Below are 23819 nucleotides of genomic sequence, written 5' to 3'. Positions count from 1 at the left end.
TCCATAACAAAGTAGCTCTCCCTTGATTTTTCAGGTAGTTGTTTTGGTGTGCAAGAGAAATGAATACCTTCTGATACATTAAAAAAGTGCATTATGTAACACAGTTGTTATAGTGGATTGCATTAAAGAAGGAATGATGTTTGTGTAGCACTTGTCTGAAGAGCTTCTTGGCCTACGTGAACCAGAAATGTAACTCTTCACCCTAAAGCAACCCTGGTTACGCGCTAGAACAACAAAAATAAAATCCTACTCTCCAACATCTCTGATGCACACCTTCAAACCCAGAACTGCTTACAGGTGAACAATTTCATTCTCTTGTGTGAAAGGGAAACAAAAGCTCACAATAAATAAGTAAAAATGCACACACACACACACACACACACAAAAAATACAACCCGGCAGCCAATGCCATTTTTGCCAAAGCTAAAATAAAGAACTGTATGAAGATGATGTTTGGTGCTCATTCATACAGCTCTCACACGGTTAGTTGGCAGCACCTCTATTCATTTGAGATGAGAAATCAGCTTTGAGAAATAAAAATAAGTTGATTGCACTGCATTTGCAATTCTTAAAAACCAACAGCTCTCCACTCTGCCCTGTGGTCTGACCACAGCCCATCATGATGTGATGATGCACTTCCCAACCACAGAGTGGAGCAAAGCTTTGCATTTCCACTTTACTAACAGGAGCTGCAAGGAAAAGTAGATGGTCTTAAACACCAAGATCTGGACATCGCAGGGTAGGCAAAAAAGCTAGCCTTATCCTCCCACTATCTCATGATTTTTTCTGCTTCAATCTCAGTTCAAATTCTTCGTTCAGCCAATTAAGTTGGAAAAGTAAGTATTTTGAGGAACAAAAGCACTGCAGACAAAGATGGGTCTCAAAATACTCAGGAGAGCCTTGATGGAAAATGTATTCAGACTACGAAGTGCTCTTCCTGGTCTGATCATATGCAAACTCTTCACATGCTGGGATTCAAGCTGAAAAGCAGAGAATACATGCTTATTGAGTATGGTTTTTTTTTTTTTTTTTTTTTTTTTTAAAGTGGGGGCTGGTGGAGGTACTTTTGTAAAGCATTAATTTTATTTCTCCCTGAGAATTCTAAGCTAAATCATTTTGCAAGTTTTATTAAATAACTTCAAGGCTGCAAAATTTGTTCCACTCTTTCCTCTTGCCCATTTCACTACTAAAGGAGAAAAAAAAAAAAAAAAAAAAAAAAAAAAAAGAATAAGAAAACGACATTTTTAAAAAAAGTCTTCAAAACAACATACAGCAAGAAAAACAATATACTTGTTTTTATGTGTAATACTAATAATTAGAGGTATTTCTTTCTTTTTTGGGGGGGGGGGAGGGGGGAGAGGGGGGAAAGGGAAGAGGAAAAAGGGCGTTGCTAGGAAAAAAAAAAATCACTTTGAATTAAAAAACATACTGGAGGATTTATTTTCCCTTTCTCAGAAACCTTGGAGGAACACCAGGCTGAGGAAAGAGCAAAAGGAATGAGGCATCCACTAACCAAGACGTTATTTCAGTGCCCGGTGCTAGGAGAAGTGGGGACTGCTCTTTAGCATAAGGCAGTTCTTCAGATTGTGAAGAAATTGGTCTGCTACTCATTTTTCACATTCAAAGCACAGCTCCATCTTGCTGACAGATGGAGCAAGTCATAAATTTGTAATTCTTTGCCTAGATATAACTCAGGCTGTTCTAAAAATCAATATAAACAGGGTTTTCTCCATAACGGGAGCAAAGCAGTGGGAATAAGTTCAACCCAGCAAGATTCATCAATGCAAGTCGTTTTCTTTAAATCACATCTCCCTGACATAGGTTTATAGGAAATAAGCATGGACCACAAAAAGTAGATTTAAGGCAAGCTGAACTTTCATTATCTTGTACAATGCAATTCATCTTCCACAAATCTCTGATCCTTCAGTTACCTGGATCACATGCCCCAGAAATGCCAAAGAGCTTCACAAGCAGCTACTCAGTACTAGTTTGCTTGCCTACTCTGCTGTACGGGGGAAAATACATGGATTGCTCTTTTGTCTTATACAATTGGAAGGATATACAGAAACTTGCTCTTCACTTGCCATATAATATTTCAGAAAAAAGTCTTTAACAAATGGCATTCTCTCAGTGTAGTGGTGTTTATTGCCTTCACTGTCCTTTTAAAGGAAATCAAAGTAGTCAAGCACAAGAGAATTCCCCTCAGGAATCCTGCAAAAGCACATCGCTCTTTCTGAAACCCACTGCATGCTGTTAAAAATCAACCTGCTGCAAACCACAGCCTTCTGCAGCTACCGATGGAATTAGTCCTTTGTACCTTGGTGGCTGCACGTGCTGTAGCTCAGGGACCCCCCCCTGAGTGACTGACATTTTCCTTGGTCACTCATCACTGACCAAGAATGACAAGGAAATCAGAGATGGCTACACAGGAACTCACCTGGGCAAGCTGGCATTGAGCTAGGACTAACCCAAATGGGCACACTGCTCTGTAAAATGGGCAGCTGTCACAGCAGGTGTCTCCAGCAGCCAAGCCCTGTTACTTGCTGCTGGAATAAGAGTTAAACTTGAGGGCTGGCCTAAGTGCTTCTTGTCACCATCAGGAGATGGATCTGTTCAGCCCTCTATTTCCTGCTACTGCCATTTGTCTTCAAGAACTTTGGTTGTGGTCTCATCCCTCAATGGCTAAGTTCAGTTTTCCAAACAAACACACATGAATCAAAGATAGAAAAAATATATATTTTTTTTTTTTAAAAAAAAAAAAAAGGGTTAAAACAACTATTAGCTGTCACACAAGCCATGGGGGACACATGTCTCCAACAAAAAAAAAAAAAGGAACATCAGCATTGCAGCACCAGCTTAAAGAATTTTTAAATTTGCCCAGTACCAGCACTTCTATTAACTGGATGCCAAGTTTCATTTCAGTGTTTAATCATCAAACCATGTATTTATTTATCCCTTCCATCACGATTATACCTGAACCACTGAGATCCACACCCATAGTTACTAAACCGCACTATAATCAAACTAGCGATCAGTATAACCACACTAGCGATGCAAGCTGAAGCTTACTTTCAGTTGACTAAAATGAGCTTGGAATTTAGATGATCCTTCTAATGTCAAGTTTCTATTAGGTTTTTGAGAATTAAAGGGTTCCAAAAGCAAGTGAAATAAATTAATAATTCACTTAATTTATAAAATAAAACCAACAAAAAAACACATCTCAGTCACCTACCTCTATTTTAAAAAGTATAGCACACAATATTCCATAAAACCCAGACTCTTTTGTTATTCACACAGGCTTTCATTTCCTATTTTACTCAAGAAATTTGTTTTCAGAATAACTACAAAGACAAACAACATAATGAACCCCTTCTGGAGATTCAACCAGATACTTATGTTGAGCATTGTACTTCTATACTGCTGAGAAAACTGTCATGCATTTGAAGCAAACAAAACTTCAGAGGAGAGAGAAAAGAAAAGTCAAATGCATTAACTCCCTAGAGAAAAAAAGAAAATCTGAAGAAATTCCAAGGTCCAAAAGGACTGTGAAGAAGCTGTAGAGAGAACATGATCAAATGATCAAAGACTCAAATGCAAGTTGTAGCATCTGTTTATCCTTTAGAAATAAATTCTACCTCTTGAAGTTAAAATTTCCATCTGGTTTAAAAAAAAAAAAAAAAAAAAAAAAAAAAAAAAAAAAAAAGTCCCCCTACCAGTAAGGTTTCCAAATCTTATAAAGGTCTGGTGGGGAGCAATTAACGTAAGATTGAAAGACACTGAATACAGCAGAAGTGAGAGTTGTGGAAGTGTACATGAAGCCATGGAAAACACAGTCTAGAAGCTGACTTGTGGGAGAATCAACTAACAAGCAGTGAAAGTATTTCCAGAACATAGCAAGCAAACCAGATAATTCCTGGCAAGCTCTACACTTAGGAGCACAATAAACCTTGCTTTTCTATACTGGAAAGTAAAGCAGAGAAATTTTCAGTAGAAGTTGTTGAATGTGAATCCTTTCCATCCATAAATCCTGCAGTTCATCAGCTGCAATATTCTAAACCTAGTAGGTACTAACGCTTGCGTTTCTACAAATGCACAGAACTGTAGGTTTTAGTATGAGTTATATACATTCAGGGATGAAAGCTGAACTCTCCAAAGCTGTTTAAATTAGCATGACACTCTCAAGTCGGGAGACATACATACACACATACCCATTATTGCCATCATAATCACAATGTTGTGAAACCAAAGTATTTCTGTAAAACTATTTCCACAGGTTAACACAAAATATCCGCTGTCTCAAGGACCACCTTTAAGTGGTACTTTAATAATAACAACAATAGCAGTGGATGGTCATGGTTTATGAGATTCATTCACCCTTTCTCCCTTTTCTTTTTGAAGACTTGTAGGAACTAGTAACAATGATACACACCAAATAAGAAAAGAAAGCTAAACACCTAATGAATACTCCAAATTTGCGTGTCTGTAAACAACAAAAGAACCATGTGAAATTAAAAAGGTATTCCATTTCATAGTTCAAGACAACACGACACCACAAAAAATGAAATCTAGCCTATGGTTTTCGGTCTGGACAGATGGTTACTTCAGAGGCAATTCAGGCAATCAAGTGACTGATAAAATAACAGTACCATCTTCCCCAGAATCATTTTGAGTTCTTTTTTTGGATGCTTCACAGGAAAAGAATGTGCAGCACTCATTCACAAGCCTAATACCCTGAGCTTTCCGGGACAAAGACAACTAATACTTTGCACATTCATTTGATGTGGAAATGGACTTTCTGAGCTTGGACAATAATGTATGGCAAGTTAACCCAATCTTATGACCTCTAGGTAAGTTAAATACAGTTTCCTCTAAAGAATTGCATAGCTGATGCAAAAGCAGATGTTTGCTGTCCTATGTCCTCAATTGAAGTTCTAGAGATATTTTGTCTTCTACAAAATCAGGAAACTTCCCCTAACATTATGATTGCATATTTACCATAAGGTGGAATCTTCTGCTTCTGGTAGGAATCACACACATATCCCTATTTGCTTTGTGTCTTTTAAAAAAGAAGTTTTGGCCACAGGACTAAGAGACAGTTATCCTGTAAGTTAGGAACAACTTAGAAGGCTAATTTATCTGGAGAAAAAAAAAACGGCAAAAAAGAATTCAATTTGCTTACCCTCTTAAAGGTTTTCTGATCCTAAATGGCTAAAAAATTCAGTGTATGGTCTCTGACCAGCACATTTACCAAATAGCATACAGGAATTCTTAAATTTCCTGTGTAAATGATTCCATGCGTTACTTTTCCCCCCCTCTGCAGACGATTTTCAGCCACAATATCTTCTGCTAAATCTCTTAAGTGAAGCCTTAAGAGAGATTTCTGCATCAGAGTTATTTTAATGCAACCTAGGCTTTACTGTGGGTGGGGAGATGCAGCTTCTAAAAATAATCAGGTTGCAAGAAATATTCCTTAGCTTGTTCTTTCCCTAACAGAGGGGATTCTGAAGTGGTTTGTGAGTATAATGCAACAATAGCCTTTGAATAAAGAAAGGTAATGCTGTATAGGCTTGTGCTCAGGAGCCACCAGTACTTGATATAGGAATGATGAAGCTCCATAGAGTGACAAGTTGATTCAAGTTACAGATTCAGATCATTGTAAGGATAATCTTTGCTTTCCAATTTAATGTGTAAGTGGTAACACGTTGACCAAAAATTCATGGTATAATCCTGTACACTTGGTATGCTTTTTAATGAGTCCATGGTGAGACCAACAGGCAAGAGGGTGCTTATCAAGCACTAATTAAGCAGAGCATGGAGTCATAACACAGATACTAGATTTGCTGTCATTACTTACCAAGCCAGCAATTGGAGTTGACAGACGATTTATTTTCCTAACAATGCCAGGTTTGATCTTGTTAATCAAACTACAAAGAAATCATATGAATTTATGTTACATAATTTTATTTAAGTCTGAATATCATTGCTTACTAAGAAAAACTTTGCATGCATTACTCACTGCTATGACTTGAATCAAATAAATCTGAATCTATTAACACATGCCCCTATTATTATTATTATTATTTTTAAGTCAGTTTACCAAAAAACCAAAAATCAACCAATAGAAGATTATAGAAGCAAAAATGGGACAAGTCATAAAAATAAGATGGTTGATAAAGGCAGAGTAAGAAAGAAAGAAAAAAAAAAACAAACAAACAGAAGCAGATAGGCAGATACAAGGAGAAATGAATTTATGTTTAACTGGTTGGACTGGATGATCTTGGAGGTCTTTTCCAAATGTGTTGATTCTACAATTGGTGATTCTATGTTTCTGCTAAATTGGTGGTGATGTTAACTAGACTGAAATTTCACATTTAAAGATTTTTCATATCTTCTATATCAAATTTTATCAGAAGAATACATATAAAAACATTAATTTTCAGTGTTCCTTATAAGAGGTCTGATATTCCCGTAGGAAACCAGCTCAGATTTCATATGCTACCAGCCCCAGTATGATGTCTGCAACAATATTTTTTTGTAAATATTTTACACATGCAAGTTATTTTTTTGTTTTGTTTTGTTTTCCAGTTGGACAGGAGGACTGAGCCTCACAATATCACTTGTACTTCATATAGAATTTACAATAAAACTGAAAAACGGAACAGATGCACATCTTGTCATGCATTGAGGACAAGGCAAGGTATTCCTTGCACCTTTATTCCCAGGTTCTCAGTCATGTTGGTAGGGAAATCCCATGATTCACTGAAATATACACTAGACCACTGGACCAACAAAGAGGTTGGACCTCATGACACCCTGTAGGCTTTATCCACCTACATCTGAGGAATTTGGACTTGCTCCCTCTCCTTGTTGCTGCTTGTTTGGCCAGACCCCTTAACCACACAAAACATCAATTGGGTTTTGTGATCTACCCACACCAAAGCAGAGTCAGCTCCAGAAGTTCAAAATTATACAAGGGAAAAGGCATTATTTTTTTTTTTTTTTCTCCTTTGCTCAAACAGCAAATATATTTGGAAAATAAACAAAAAGAACAGAGTTTATGCATACATAATGAAATGGAAGAGATTTCTAAGCACCTGCAGAATAAGAGACAAAGATAACAGATCCTGAGATGTTTCAGCTTCATTGTTATCAAACAAAATACACTTGGTGACTTTTCCATCAAGAGAAAAGAAAAAAAAGAAATTAAAAAAAAAAAAAGCTACTGTTTTCTTCCAAATGCATTACATATTTGCTTTATGTGCTTCAGAACACAAAGTAGCATGTAACAGAAAACTTCCTTCCTCTAAAGAGGAGATCCAGTATAATGTAAAAGGATTTATTTTGTCAACTGATTAGTCAGTTGACACACATACTGGTCAGTAAGTCAAACAAACTAACTGAGCTGCCACTAGAATAAGTGGTGAAAGTATAGATTTGATCTGTATAAGCCATATATATCACCTCCAATGATAATGTATCTGTGTAAATTAAACAAGTCATGCCAGGGGAAACCAAGGCAACATGCAATGCTGTGGCTAGTTTATCTCCATTATTTAATATCTTCTGTTTTCTTTACTTTGCTGAAAACTGGACATTTGAAAGTCTTCCATATTTTGTTCTTTTCCATTTCCAGTGAACTCTTATGGAAATCACTTATCTTTGTACTTCAAGGTATGTCAAATTTAAAAGTTATGATACAGGAGAACAGCTGTATGATTTAGTGCAGTATAATTAGATGTCTTTTCCTTTAAAGATTGCTACACGACTCCTGAAGAAAACTGCTCAGATGAAGAAATTACTGCATGTTTTTCTCACATGTAGCTATTAATTACAGATAAATTTAACTGATCTGCATTTGGCAGATGGATGCTCATATTCTTTTGCCAAATAAGTGTCAACAATGAAGATATCAAAGAGTTAGAGTATATCACTTCATTGCCATTGCTTAAAGACTTGATTTAAAAGTTACAGCTGAATACAATACACACATCCCACTAAGTAGATACATCAAGTAAGGAAGTAGCTTCTTGTTAAAGCAATAGCTGTTTTATTACCACAGTCAATATAGTTCACATGTGATTACATAAGCAACAAAAAAATAAAACTTCCATCCCTACAAAACCATTCAGTCTTAAAAAAGAAAAACAAAAGCACCCCCTCACACCAAAATGACAATTACAGAAGCAACTAGCAAGATAGTCTGAAAGGTGAAGTGCCCAAAGGAAAAAAAAAAAATGAGAGAACAAATAGGAAATCGAATAACATTCACAGAAGTAAAGATGTGGGAATGTTGCCTGTTTTGCATTTACTTTGGTTATTGTGATACACACTGAAACAAATAAATAAAAAACAGAGAATTATACCTTCATAAATATTTTCTGAAATGGCTGAACTGATAATGGATACCTCCAAGATACAAGGCATTTTTAAATGTCCAATGTAGTCTTTGAATGGGACACTTACACCTATATTTCCTTAAAATAGAAGGTGGTTAACTCCAGTTTCAGCCTTGGAAAATTATTCTAATAAGTATAAAACCAATTACAGATAGATCTGATGAGTGGATGTTTTATACCTCTGACTCAGTCTACTAGCGAAACCTAACAAGTCTCATTATTGCCAAGTCTATAATACACATAAACAAAAGAAAGCTTTTTTGAGAAAGTGTTCTAGAAAAAGCTGAGGTCAGAGTACTGTTTGCTGTTGAAAGCAGTAACTAGTTCAGTCCAAATGCTACTGAAACCTGGGCTGCAACATTTTATGATTTTAAGTTGCCTTTGAGTATGCCAAGTGACATCCTATAGATAATGTTAATGATGTACTTGGATGTGATTGTAAGATGGCCAAATAACTCCTTTTCTATTTTATACTGAAGAGAAATTTCAGTAATTAGTATTACTAAAAAAAGCAAAACAAAAAACAAAGCAGAGGCCTAAACTTATTTTTAATTTATGATTTAATCACATTCATTATTGAAATAAACTACTTTTTTGGTATCAGGTTTTCTGGGAAGAATCACTGTCTTTCAGGATTTAGAAAACAAGGGTTCACAATGATTCTTTTACTTGAAGCAGGCAAAACAAAACAACAGTGATTATATAAGTAACTGAGTGCTTCCATCAAAGTCACTGGCCACACCACCTTGCATGAGCTGAAGAGAAAGTCCAGTAGCACTAAGAGCATTATAAGCAATAAAACTAAGCAAAGGCCAGAGGATCAGCACAATGCTCCAGCTAAGATAAATGTGTGACAACACATGGAATACATAGATCCAGAAAGTGGACGTTTGCCACGGGAAGGAAGAACAGCTTTCAAACAAGGATAAAAAAACCATACAGTTTAATACATTGTTGGCACTTAACTCAAAACAACCAGGCCAAGAAGGAAAGAGGCTGATAGAAACCTGAAGCATTTTTATATAATAAGTCAATACTCACTCGCACAACAGGACTCCATTTTCTAAAGCTGCTCGAAAGTCTTTGGTTCCAAAGCTTTTCCCAGTAACTGTCTACAAAAATAAGAATTAGAGGTCAATTTGAGACATGCATACAAAAATCAGGATAAGAAAAATTGAGAAGTAAAAAAAAAAAAACTTCAGTTCAACACGTACTTCACAGTATGCACTATTTTCTTGTATTAATTTCAAAATAAAAAGTTTTCTAAAACAGTTGTGCCTCAAAAGAAGTCAGATTTAACATCTTCAAATAGTTTCTGCTGGTGCAAATCAATCTTCAGCTAAATCATGTGGGCATACTTGTTTTCTAAATTTTCTATATACTAGCTATACTGGAAAGCATAAAAGAAATCTGAAACAGAACCATAAAGAAAAAAAAGCGTGGAGTCTTTTCTCATTTAAATCTTCTACTTCATTTCACATCTTGAACACTCATGATACCCAGCATGAAATATATTACCTTTTTTTTTTCCCTGCCACTTGCATCTAAGGCAGTGCGATTGAAGAACCTCTCTGGCAAGTCTTTATTACCACATGTACATAAACACCTATTAGCTGGAAAACAGTAAGACTATACTAGTGGGGCTACTTTTCATATACAAGGTGAAAAGCAATGGACAAGAATGTCAAACAAAGGACTTTAAGGCACCCGAAGCCAAAACTATTGCCTATAGGTTTTCAACAAAGCTGTTTTCCACATAAGAGATTTGCTCCTGGTATTAATTCACTCCATCTCAAGTGAAGAGTGATACACTGGTGATCTCTTAGGCTTAAATTCATTTGGATTCTTCTTACTTGGTTTCCCCGCAGCAAAGGTTCCTTTATCAACACCCAGATTGGTAGCCCACACACAACTCAGGAAGGGAGAAAAGTTTTTAGAGACAGAGTTTTATTCCAGCTACATACAAAAATCAAACAAAGAAAAGCATTTATTTTTGTTAGCTTAGGTGTCTCCAGGTTCAGGCATTAGCTTGTCATAAAATTCCTTTTGAGGATCCTGACCATCCCCAGTGCTGCACAGGACTTCAGGCACACAATTAAAAGTGTTGTGGAATCTATGTGCATCCAGACCAACAGTTGCTACTTGCCACAGTAATTAAAGAAATTAGTGGTGAAACAAATGAGCAATGCCTGGCGAAAGAGCAAAGGAGAAGACACAGTGCTTTAAGGACCTGCTAAATTATCACCCTGTTATTTTTCATAAATTGCTAGAGGAACATATACTGTCACCAGAATCCTTGGACTTAAGCTATGTTAAAAAAAAAAAAAAAAAAATGTTGCTTGTTTTTCAAATTCAACAACTTGAACTTCAATCGCTATAGAGAAAAAAATTAGACGTTACGAACATCTTCCGATTTTAATTTTTTTTTTTTTTAACCCATAAGACCCCAACCAACTTTTAAAGAGGTCAAACTTTATTCTCATTTTAGAGTTCTTTCTGACATCTATGGGACTACACAGTACATTTGTTTGGTTTAATGCAAACAGTTCATTCCTAAGTCATGCACGCAATATGCAATGAGGTGTTTCCTTTACCCTAATGTCACTGGCCAGAGTTGGGCCCATCTCAAAACTGCAATGACTTAGATATCTGGGAACAACCTTCATGCTGAAATTCCTTTAAAATAAATAAATAAATAATCAGAACTGCACATAGATAAGGAGGTCACTAAAACATTATACTAAGAAGTCAGGGAGGAAATACGACTGAAGAGACACTGAACTTCAGCACAGATCCTTCAGACCTCAATAGTGCTACATTTCAAGGTATAATAATATTTCTATGGCACTTCCTGAGGTAATTTCTAAGCAAATAAAAAAAAAAAAAAAAAAGAGGCACGGAGTACTTTCGACTGCCACAAAGCTTTCTGTCAACCCCAGCTAGCTAGAAGCATTCTTCAACTTCAAGAGAGTCCAGTTTCCCAGTTTCGGCACAAAATTGCAAATTCTAGTGTTAACTGTACAGACTCTTAAAATTACATTAACACAGGGAGTCATTGCACTGAAAGCCTTTTGACTAAGTTATTTACGCAGCCATTGAGGAAATCAGTGTTGATTTGGTGTATAGGATGGAGCAGTCAGACTGACATCGCAATTCATAGATTTTAAAGACTGTGGTTTGTTGACATAAAAATAAAAGGTATCAGAACTGCCAAGTTAGTTTTTATCAATATTGATTTATAAAGGATAAGTAATAATTAAGTAGTTAAGAGGTATTCTCAATAAACAATTTAATATCGATGGCTTAAAACTGAAATATTTTCCCAGTTGCACTACACCTTGAATTTGTTGATGCCAGAAAAGAAAAAAAAAAGAACTGTGCTCCATTTTAAGCCAAGCTGTCACACAGAGACAGAGATATTTTCTCATAAAGGACTTTCATCCAGCTTATACTCATTGCAAGGCACCAATCATGGCTCTAGCTATTGTAGTCTACATAGCAACAAGGTACCATTAAAAATTGGAAAGCCATGGATCGGCGCAGATTTCCCCAGCTTCTAAGGATGTGAGTAAGACAAAATAAATCCCACCCCAAGATACTACATCTTCAAACAATGTCTGCTATTTGTGAGTCACTGTTTATTCATTAAAACTGGTTATACTGGGAGTGGTACTCTTATGTAATTGTCAGAATTGATTTTGGATAATTTGTCAACCACTTAAGCCATGTGATTCAAACAATAAAAAGAATATCTGCCAAAAGTGGTTTTTATCCATGTCTGAACACAGTCTCCTAAATTCTCTCTCCTTTCCTTCATTTGGCTTCCTTCTATGTTTGTTTGCTGCTTTTGTTTGTTTGGTTGTTTTTTTCGTTTGCTTGTTTTTTTGTTTGTTTGCTTGTTGTTTTTAATATAAAGAAGGCAAAGACATAATTAAAGACCAGACCATAAATCACATTTAATTGCTCTTATAAAACAGTTTGGTTTCAGTTTTGTAGGAAGGCGTCCCCAAATACTTTGTAACTTGGCAATTGCCAAATCCAAGCAATTTACTTCAAACTGCAAGTAAATTAAATGCTTACACATACGTGGAGAGGGCTAATTTAACTTCAGGTTTGCAGTGATTTCTTTAGGAGGTGGCAATTCAAGAAAACATAACCAAAGACCAACCACTCACAAGATGGCATGACTGAACAAAAAGAACATGGTGCAGAAAAATATCTTAATTATATGTCACAGTACCAAAATTAACAATGAGTACACTTCTTTGGCTTGTCCTGCTGGAGGACAAATAAAGCTGGTCATATGTTGCCTTGCCCTAAAAGCCACTAAAAATGGAAAACTCTTTCAGTGTTAACAGGCAACACCGAGTTTGCATCAAATTGCTTCCATGGTTTACACCAATTTGAATGCATCCCAAGAGAGACTGCTGTCATACAGGGCTGTAGGTTTCAAATGGGTTGGCTTCTCACACACACACACACACACACACACACCCCTCACAAAATGCAAAAGACCAGCAGCTTTATTACCTTAATTTTGCTGTGGTGAAAACACTACAGCCAGACTCTCCCCATTCAATAAAAAACAAGAACACCTCACTTAACATACCTGGACACACTGGTTAACTGTTCCCCCATCACAAAAAAGTTAGCTGCTCAAACCTAAGAGGAAGGCATTTTATCATACCCAAATCATGGCCTGAATGAAACAATACCACAGAACACCTAAGAACTCACCAGCCATTTGTCTACTCTGAAGCTCAAATTTCCTAAGTCCTGCTTTCTTGGTCTTGTTCACAGCTCCTCCGATAAGCCACTTTCAGACCACACAACCTCAAGTTGATTAAGGACCTCACACATTGATTTTAAAGAAATACTAAAGAAATACTAATTACATCAGTGTGAAGTGCTCAACACCACAGTGTAAACCAATAGGTTAGGGATGGAAGATTCAAGACAAGAACCAAACAATATGAGGTAGAAATAGCCTTAATATAGAATCACACAAAGATCTCAGAAAGCAAGCAATTTATCAGACAGTGATCTTAAGTACACCAAACTGATTTATGAACTTCATGTCTTGAACTAAGTCTGCAGCAACAAAAGCCAAGCTTAACACTGTGCTGCAGAGAGGATGACTAACATGCTGTAAAGAACCAGGGCAATGATACAAATGTAATGTCATGGCAAAGCCCCTGCTGCAGGATTTCAGTTATACCTGCCAGGTTCCCTGGGTTCCACCACACTGCCTGCCTCAGCAGAGCTGGGCCTGTGCCATTAACTAAGGAAAGGAGAGATCACATCACATATGTGTCACTGTCTGAAATATTACCTTGTTAATGGCCTTTTTCCCCTCTTTTTTCCCCAAGTACCAAAAAATCTGGATCAGGTTACCAGGGCATGTGATTCCATCATTACATGATCTCCACATTATTTATCTCCATTTACAACACTCACTTGGCTCTAACCACACAAAAACATCATTTCCAAACTGTACTCTTACTGTGTACAGTAATATGCACAAGAGTTATGTAGGCTACACCTACAGCCAACAAGCAAGATTTCAAGAAACTGGCAATGCTCTTCCTCTCTGAATTTCGTAAGAAGTCTAACATTGCCATGGTTTTATGCAGTAGTTGATTAATTTTCTCAAACCTCTCCCCGAGGGCAGATGATAGGAACAATATTCAGAGCATTGCTGTACCTAATCTTGAACACACAAGTAGCAAAATGACAGAGGCCACCATTTGGGTAAAAAAGCTTTGGCTTTGCAGCAAACAGCCAAACCATAGAGGTTACTAGCTTTCTGAAAGCCAAAATTGGAAAAGAAAAACTCATTTCTGATGCAAGCAGGACCTGCTTCTCAAGACTCCTGAATTTAGGGCCCTGAGAAGAGAATCACAGACTCATATGGTTGGTAAGGACCTCCTGGAGATTATCAACTCCAACCCTTTTACTAAAGCAGGTTCCCTACAGTGTAGGCATTTATATCATCCAGCTACACTACATGTAGCAGAAGGGATGCCTGATTCAAAGCAGCCAAAGCAGTCTAAAAGGAATCCCTATCACCATTTAATTCATGGTCCAACAAACCCTGAGACATGCTCAAGAGCTGGTACCCACAGAGGCTTTCACTGGAAACTGTCCAGCAACTAACTTGAGACACTGCCTACCTTAAAAACTTTATGAGTCAAGAGCAATGTCTGGATTTCTGAGACTACAGAAGGAAGTTTTTTTTTTTCTGTGATTCTGTGAAGCTCTTCTTTTAGATTCCTCATAACTTGCTGCTAAAATCCATGACAGGCATGACTCCAGTGAGGAGAATAGACTGAACAGTTGGGAATAACAGCAAAAATAAGAGGGCTAAAAGAGATGAAGGTTTCTCACATTGATCATTTACACTGTTCCATGTGAATGGGGTCCTCTGTGTATCCATAACACAGTTTTCCATTTTGAATGATTCCTGTTCTATTGCTGCAAAGTTGTACCATCCTATTTGAACCCATACCCCAAATCCCTAGACATAGTTTCATTTTAGAGGATGTGGAAATTTTTCAGTCTTCAGCCAAAAATGCCTTTGATAACAAATCAGAACAGACATTTATGAAAGGAAAAGACTGATTATTGAAGACAACTTAGAGTAATTTTCTATCATCATCATAATGATGGGGTCTTACTGTGGTATGCTTGCTGAAAGAGGCATGCCAAGACTCACAGAATACCATAACTGCCTTTTTTTTTTTTTTTTTTTTTTAAAAAAAAAAACACACAAAAGATGAAGAAAAACAATCGATAAGGGAAAAGCAAGGAGACATGATAGTGTAAGTGTAAGAATTACAAATCTCTCCACATCATCTACTTCTGCTCTGGGATTTTATGTCTTTTCAGCTCTTCTGTCAAATTCTGAAGGATGTAAGTGAAGACTTCATTAGAATGTTTATGAGAATCCCTGACTTGGAGAAAAAATGCTGCAGAAAGAGCAAGGATATTTTCCATAAACAGTTGAGATTAAGCAATTCAGTCACAAACAAGATCATCCCAGAAGTGACAGCAAGATGAATAAGCTTATACTGTTGCTTATACTGATGGCTGTATTGACAGGTGTCAAACTAAGAAAAAAATCTCATATTACTTTGGTTGTATGATAAGTTCTCATTGAATAAGCAGATTGGCAAGATAAACTGAATGGAAATAGGTGTTTCAGCAGGAGATAAAACTTGTAAATTGAAAGATACTAATCTCTGAAGGGACAAAAAGAATAAAACCACTGCAGATTTACTGTATCAGTGTAATATCCAAATAAATCAGATGTGCCTATTAATTCTGCAAACAGTTTTAATGTGCACCATTTCTAAACTCAACTCACACATCATAGTGGTGCCTTGGAACTGGATGTTTATTTCTGCCATAGGAGAAAGAAACATGAACAAGGAGCAAAGCTATGAAGGAACAGTTTTCAGAAAAGCAATCTACTGAATTAACATGAAAAGTAGAGGATATAGATTCCATTTTAATTGTGATCCCACTTTCATGGCTCGGATATTTTTAATGATTATGTTTCATAATGCACATGCTCTCATGCCAGCCAAGTTTTGAATTTGCCTATTGTGAAAGTAAGTCATTTCATTTGCTGTTTCCTTTTTTTTTTTTTTCCCCCCCTGAAACACCTACCCCTTTGGCACTACATTGTTACCTGATTTACAGTTCATAATACCTCTTCAAGCTGATGGATAAAGTGATCAAGAAATAAATGAATCTGTGCACAGCTGTGTCTCAGCTGGACTTCTATATAGTGTCAGCCTGAGTAACACAGATGAAGAAACAGAGAGGTTGCTCTGGATAGAAAATCAGTAAGTTCTGAAAAATGCCCTAGGGTGTTGAAATAAAAAGAGTCAAGGAATATGAGCAACAAAGCAGCTCAGTAAAGAGAACAGGTGGGAACATCACAACAGCATGCACGCAGCACACAAACAGAAGGTTTTGCAGAGCTGGCTGAACAGATCAATCACAAAAGAAAACCATGACCTTCCTGTCATCCTGAAACTTCCCCCTTCACACCAAGTGAAGGGGTTGCGTTTAGGAAGCACCTCATCTTCTGATCACACAGGCTACTTACCCCTACCCACCCACCAAACTGCTTGTCTCCAGCACCAAAAACCACAGCAACTGGCCCATGGGCTCCCAACACCCACAGATCCATAGCCACAGGATACTGGAAATGAGATAAGGATAACATCTGGACTTCGCTCAGATTCTTCAGGCTTAACATACCCTAAAATACAGTGATTCAGCGCCCAAATGAGGCAGGCAGTACATGATTGAGGAGTTGACTGGCCACGCGTCATCGCCTAGAACTTCAAGTTCAGACAGTAAAAACAGGAGAAAAACTGAAAATCTCTGGAGTCTGTCCATACTACCATTTTACTAAAGGAGGAAAACAGAGCTCACAACAACAGCAGCGCTCGAATTTCAGATGAAGTAGAAAAAACATTTTTTTTGGTTTCACACATTTCCATTCAAACCGGGCTGTTACTTGGAATATTAATAGATGAAGATATATTAACAGATACTAAAACCACATTTGTTTAGGGCACATGTAAAGAAAGAAACTGAAGCAAATCAAATTTCTCTATTAGAATCCTAGAATTACAAGGTTGGAAAAAACCTACAAGATCATCTAGTCCAACCATCCTCCCATCACCATTACTACCACAAGCTGCTAAACCACATCTCATAGCTCCTCATCCAGATGCCTCTTGAACACTGCCAAGGACAGCGACTCCACCACCTCCCTGGCCAGGTCATTCCAGTGCCTGACCACCCTCTGAGAGAAAAAGTTTCTCCTTATGTGTAACCTAAACCTCCTCTGGTACAACTTGCGGCCATTTCCTCAGGTCCTGTTTGTTGCCTGGGAGAAGAGGCCAAACCCCTCCTCATCACAACCTCCCTTCAGGATGCTGTAGAGTGCAATCAGGTCTCCTCTGAGCCTCCTCTTCTCCAGACTAAACAATCCCAGCTTCCTCAGCCACTCCTCATAAGATTTGTGCTCCAGACCCCTCACCAGTTTCATTGCCCTTCTCTGGACACATTCTAGGGCCTTTCTTTCTTGTAGTGAGGGGCTCAAAACTGAACACAGTACTTGAGGTACGGCCTCACCAGTGCTGAGTACAGGGGGATGATTACCTCCCTGCTCCTGCTCTTCTCTTCTTGCTTTTAACTGATGTTATCACAATAACTCAATCTTTAAATATCATGTTCTCACTCATTCAAAACCAAAAATAAATGCAACTTGATGGTTGCATTTTCTAGGTTAATTACCCAGTTTAACTGTCATTGTGATTCCTGGTCAGAGAATAATTATCTACAGTTCTCCAGAGTGGATGGTTGGTGCCACGAACAAATCAGAGATCTAACTGCAAGGTTTATAACCATGTTCAGCAGAAGGAAAAAAGGCATGTGGTAAAAAAGAATATGCATGCTACAGGGAAATGCTTTAGATACCATTGCTTTCATGTGTTTAAAGAAGTTATTCATGCATGGAAGTTATTTTATGCTATTACTGGAAATAGAATCATAGAATAGTTTGGGGTGGAAGGGACCTTTAATATCATCTAGTTCCAACCCCCTGCTATACACAGGGATACCTCCCTCTAGAACAGGTTGCTCACAGCCCCATCCAGCCTGATCTTGAATGCCTCCAAGGAGGGGGCATCCACAACCCTCTCTGGACAACCTGTTCCAGTGTCTCACCACCCTCACAGTAAAGAGTTTCTTCCCAATATCTAGTCTAAATCTACCCTCTTCCAGTTTAAAGCTATTTCTCCTTGTCCTGTCACTACCTACCCTTATAAAAAGTTCCTTCCCAGCCTTCCTGTGGGCCCCCTTCAGGAAAGAATTTTGAAAAGCTTTTTCAATCTTTTCAATTTTTCAATCTTTACTGGAAGCAGTGCAGCATACCAAGACATGCTCTGCGCAAGTTGCAGTCAAAAATGTTCACCAAATCCCACCTCATCTCAAGCATCAACCCACGTGCACATAAATACAGTTTAGGGAAGCAACAGTTTTCTAAATACATCTTCTCTCCCATCCTTACATTCCCCAACTTCTACATCTCTTTACATGGGCTTAGTTTTCCAACCCATTTCACAGTCTTATTTAACTTGTTAACAAGTGAACAGATGGGCAACATGTAAAAGATATCGTGCAGAAAAATATTTCACAGAGCCAGAAGACACCACAGAAGCAATTAGTGTCACACAAAGAGTATGAAAAAAAATAGCCATGACACCAGCTCCTTTCAAGTGATGGCACTTAACATGAATTGCAGCATTTTGAAATTCCGGTGTTCTATATAACTGTTGCTAGATAACATCAAGTGAAAATTACATAAATTAATGCTAAGTTCACTGACTCCAGATGTAGAAATATTATGCTCTTCTTTTCAATTGGAATAATTTTCAAGGGGAAAAACCAGCTCAAGGGAACTCCATTGGCTGCACACATTTAAATCAAAATAAAAGCGAGATCACAAAACTCCTGAGAGTAATGCTAATTTTTCAGAAAAAAACAAATCTACAAAAAATGTAGAAGAAGTGAGAAAGCAGAAGCTATAAACAACTGTGGCGTAAGGAGAAATGATTTTAAAAGATTTCATCAAAAGGCTAAAATTTAAAGGAATATAAACAAACAGAAGTAATTATATTGGGTTATTTGAAATACACCGTACGTGCACTGAGTCACTAAAATGGAAGCGAGGCTTAGGAAGGCTCCATTTCCCACCACTCACAGCAGTGTATTGCATTACAGATAACGAGCTCATAATATTACAGTATTTGATGGCAGAGACCATTGCCGCTGCCACGCAGCACCACCTAATGAGAGACGCCAGGTACAGCACAACCAGAAGCTTTATTCTGACAAGGTGTTCCTCACTTAGACAGAAGATGAAAGAAATTGCCTTTGGCAAAGAAATTAAATAATTGCAGTCAGAGGACTGCTGGCTACAGATGAAATTGAAGTCCAAGGGAGCTGCAGAAGGATGGTGTGTATCTCAAGAGACAAGAGAAACAGAACTGCAGGAGGCAGAGCACACAGTACTCCAGATGGGACCTCACAAAGGCAGAGCAGGTTGGGACTATCACCTCTCCCTCTGCTTTTTTGATGCAGCCCAGAATACAGTTGGCCTTTTGGGCTGCAAGTGCACACTGTTGTCATCCGTGCACACCACTGCCCTGACATCTGTTTATTTCTTACAGAGATCAGTCAGCTTTTGAGAATTTAAGATAATGACACCACTGGCAAACTCTGGCTCTGCAGGGAACTCTTCTGCTTGGTACCTCCATTTGCAACACAGAGGAAATGTTTGCACCTATTATAGTTGTAGGTGGCCTTAAGTAAAGTCACCAGGATGACTAGAATCAGCTAACTCAGAAGGGAAGCAGGGAGTGACAATTACTGCTGTGACCACACAGAGAAACATCTTAAACTGTCGCTCACCTTTCATCTTCCAATTCAGGCTAAGAACTGATAGAGCCCAAATGTTAGTCAACCACCTCCAGCATGACACTTCCTTCAGCCATTTTATTGCTTAACTGCAAATGCAGCTTTACTTTTTTTTTTTTTTTTTTTTTTTTTTTTAAAGGAACCAAACTGGTTTGACAGAGCACTTCCCTCCTCACCAGGGTGTGTTTAGAAGAACCAAAGATAAGTTTGACTGTCATAGCAGCTATGCATCGTTGCTACGTTTACTGCCCAGAGGTAGTATGTAATTACTAATCAAAGGCAGTCAACCTCCCCCCCTTATTTCAGAAGACAATTATAATTTGTTATGACCTCCCCACAGAAATGATAACTTCTCTTTGCCAACAATTCTATTCCCTGCAAGGGTGAGGCAGAAGTTTCCCACAGTTTTCACACTGGCCCTATTAAACACTTGAAATGTGAATCCTCAATATCACTGAAATAAACTTCTTTTCGATACTATTAAAAAATTTCATGTTGCTGAAAATTTTCATCTACTTTTCTCTGGAGGGAGTAGTATATCCACAGTATATCAAATAATTTAACTGCATTTACCTGATATACCCTATCTCAAAGAAGGACACTGACCTAGACTAGTATATAAAAGAAATAGGCAGGTTCTTCCAACCTCTAGTGTGATGCTTCATGTATATTCATATAACTTCCTCCAATAACAAGGTCATAATGATTTTTTAAAATCCCACAAAAAATGCAATACGCACGCACACATAGAAGTATTTTATACAGAGCTATAGAATATTATTGGGTAACTACTCGGTTCCATTCAATTGTAGCATGAGGCTTATATACTTAAACCACAGAAAAGACACAGCTTCTGGGTGATAAACAAATGCACACACTTGGGGTATTTTTCACCTATCACTTAACTTGCTTTTGTCTTTAAATAACAATGCACAAAATGACAAGATGTTATTAATACTCCATACAGATTTTCGTAAACAGAATAGCATCCTTCTCATGAAAGACTGAGATTTTCTTCCACTGCGGGCAAGATGCCTCAAACATTTGCACGGGGGCCCCTGCTGTTTCTTATGATCTGCTGCCTTCCAAGGTGCACAGATTTCATGAATGTCTGAAACTGTGCCTAGCAACACAGACAAAGCAGATTGCCCACAATTTAAACATTCTCTTCTCTATGTATTCCATTAAGTTATAACAATTTCTGTTGCTTGATGTGCTAAATGATTATCATGTCTAAATGAAGATTTATACCATTTTACTTGCAGTTCAGTAGAGCAGCTGAAGACATTTTTCCTATCATAACAAAAACGGGAAATATTTTTAACATTAGGTCACTGCTTTATCAAAGCAGAGCGATGTCTATGCTCTTTTATTTGGAGCTTCAGACAGAAAGGAATGGTTCTTTGTATCATCAATGCTATTTCCTGTGTAAGATAGGATTTTCTTCGAGGGCATCACAAAATTATGCTTTTTTTTTGAGGGGGGGGGGGGGGGGAGGGAAAGACATCCACTTAAATATTTTCTATGCAAACAAAGTTGGATTCAGCCTCAGCTCAAAGCATCCAAATACTGCTTGCACAAGTACAGACTAACACATGAATTATCCTGTTGAATTAAACTAGTTGTCCATCCAGCCCAGCATCCTGTAGTGACCTGCACCAGGTATGTCAGCACGTTCGCAGGGTGGAGAGAGAAAGCCGAGGGAGGATACCAGAGCTTTCATATTTAAAGAACAGGAATCCTCACCTTCTCTATAATTAAGTGGCAAAAAAAAAAAAAAAAAAAAAAAAAAAAAAAAAAACACAAACCAGATTGGAAGAGCAGCGAAACTTCTCACAAACAATTCTCTTGCATCAGAAATCATTACATTGTGGGAAAACATCACCCACAACAACATTTCCAACCTACCCCACATCCCATACTGCAAATAAATATTTAAGCACGTAAATCTTGGGCGGGGGGGGGAAGGTTTGTGGCATAGAGTTGGGTAGGGGAACTTGTGTCAGAAGAAAAATGGAAGTAGTTGAAATGTTAAATCTATACAATGCCTTCTTTTAACTAAGGTATGCAACAATTAACACGTTATTAAAAACTCATGTATTCAAGGCTGGCCAACTTTCTCCACGACCGCTATATCAGTTTGAGGGTCTGCATTTATATTGGGTTTAAATTCACACCAAATCTGCATGTAGTTGGAACACTGATCTCACATATCTTCTGACATGCTCTGACCTCTGCTGTTGTGAAGTGGAATTTATTTTGACTTTTTTTCCTTTAAAATGCCACACTGAGATGAATAAGAGATTTTCAGTATCTGCAATTACCCATAACGAAGAAACAATGGGAAAAAATACTTTCATTTTACACCATGAAGCTTAAAAAAAAAAAAAAAAAAATCCAAGCTTTTATTTTCCCCCTCACATTTTTATCATCTAGTCATTTATTATAAAATCCATACTTGGCTGTTACATAAAAGCACATGCCCTATTTTTTTAGCATTTAAATTTTACATATGCTACTAAATAGTCCCAGCAACTTTTTTTCTCTGAGAATGCATTGTTTCAGGTGCAAGTACTGTAGTACTGTATTTGACAGCATTATGACTGATACTAACAAAATCACCTACCACATCAAAGTACAAACTCTACCACTAACAAAAGCCTATTCAAACATCTGGTTTTAGGCAAACTATTTTCCATCTCAGTCGCATTTTCACTGTTCTACAATAGACCAGCAAGCTCTTTTATGTACATGTCTAAGAAGTACGTACTGAATTCTGACAGTCCTATTTGGAAACCCACTCTTTCCCTCATGAAAATGTCTCCTTCCAGACCCTGATCTTGAAAGATGAAGGCACAGATCTTTACTGTACTCATTACCAATGCTCAAAGAACGTTTGCTCTTCCTCCCCCACTGTCACTTCAAAATAAAAATTGCATCTATAAGTTGCATGATTTCCATCAAACTTCCTGATCTCCCTTGGCTTCAATATGGTCAAGTATTTGATCAAATATTCACAATTAGGAGAAACCTCAAACTGCATCTCCCAGTCAGGTAATATTTTTGACTAAGGAGCAGACAGACCACAGCACAGCACCCAGGAAGTGTTTTACCACTGAATATCCCTTCTAATCCACCATATTTTACCAGAAAAGCAACACTAACCTCAAATCATCAACTTTACCCCAATGCCAAAAACTCCACTTTCTTCATTGTGGCTTTCTCTTATGAGTGTAAACACAAAACAGCTTTGTTACTGTTCTTCGGCAGTAGTTCCTTCCAAAAACACCCATTTTCATCAACAACCATACTAAAATTAATGTTTTTTTTATTACTGTTCTGCTGTGGGTACGGATACACAAGTTAAACAACATTTTTAGCTTGGACAAACATTAAAATTTGCCTTAACACCTTTACTAAAGTAAAAGCAGAAAATGCAACAGCCCAATACAAATAAGCTACTAAATCTGGAGGGATCCTCAACCAAATTGACAAAAGAAGCCAACACTGAAATTCAGCATAGCACCACGCGCCATAACACAGATGTCCAGGGTACAGCCTCATTAATAACATTAACCATTCTAACAATCCACCTCACATGGTTTCTTTTGCCTTTAGTTACAGACACCATCTGCTGGAAACTGTAACAGCAAAGCTCTCAAAAATGTTTGAGAGCTCAAAAAGCTTCATTAAACAATATCTACTCATACCTACCACCAGCAAGGAATCCAGGCAATGGGTTATACCTATTGATATGTATTGTACAGAATATTGGTATATGTTCTATATGTTTAAATGTTACTATTAAAATAGGGAACAACTTTAAATAAGGCAGCTGAAGTGCCTTATTCTCTGATTTTTATTAATAGAACAGTTTTTCACTGTGTAGGACAGATGCCTCAGTTCTGCTCAGTGTTTAAA

General features: G+C 37.5%; 1 protein-coding gene across 1 annotated transcript in view; it reads right to left on the bottom strand.

The window, feature by feature from the left end:
• The window catches only part of LMO7 (LIM domain 7), a gene marked incomplete at both ends in the record, with an annotated part of 128132 nt that overhangs the window by 84980 nt on the left and 19333 nt on the right, over positions 1-23819 (bottom strand). The window contains 2 exons of the mRNA XM_079549527.1: positions 5855-5924; positions 9438-9508. Of these exons, the coding sequence (XP_079405653.1) occupies positions 5855-5924; positions 9438-9508 (141 nt within the window). The remainder of the gene's footprint in view (positions 1-5854; positions 5925-9437; positions 9509-23819) is intronic.

The sequence above is a fragment of the Tetrao urogallus genome (assembly GCF_951394365.1).
Source record: "Tetrao urogallus genome assembly, chromosome: 1".
NCBI classification, from domain to species: Eukaryota; Metazoa; Chordata; class Aves; order Galliformes; family Phasianidae; genus Tetrao; species Tetrao urogallus.
Note: the sequence above shows the minus strand (reverse complement) of the source record. Positions and strands in the feature narration are given on the sequence as shown.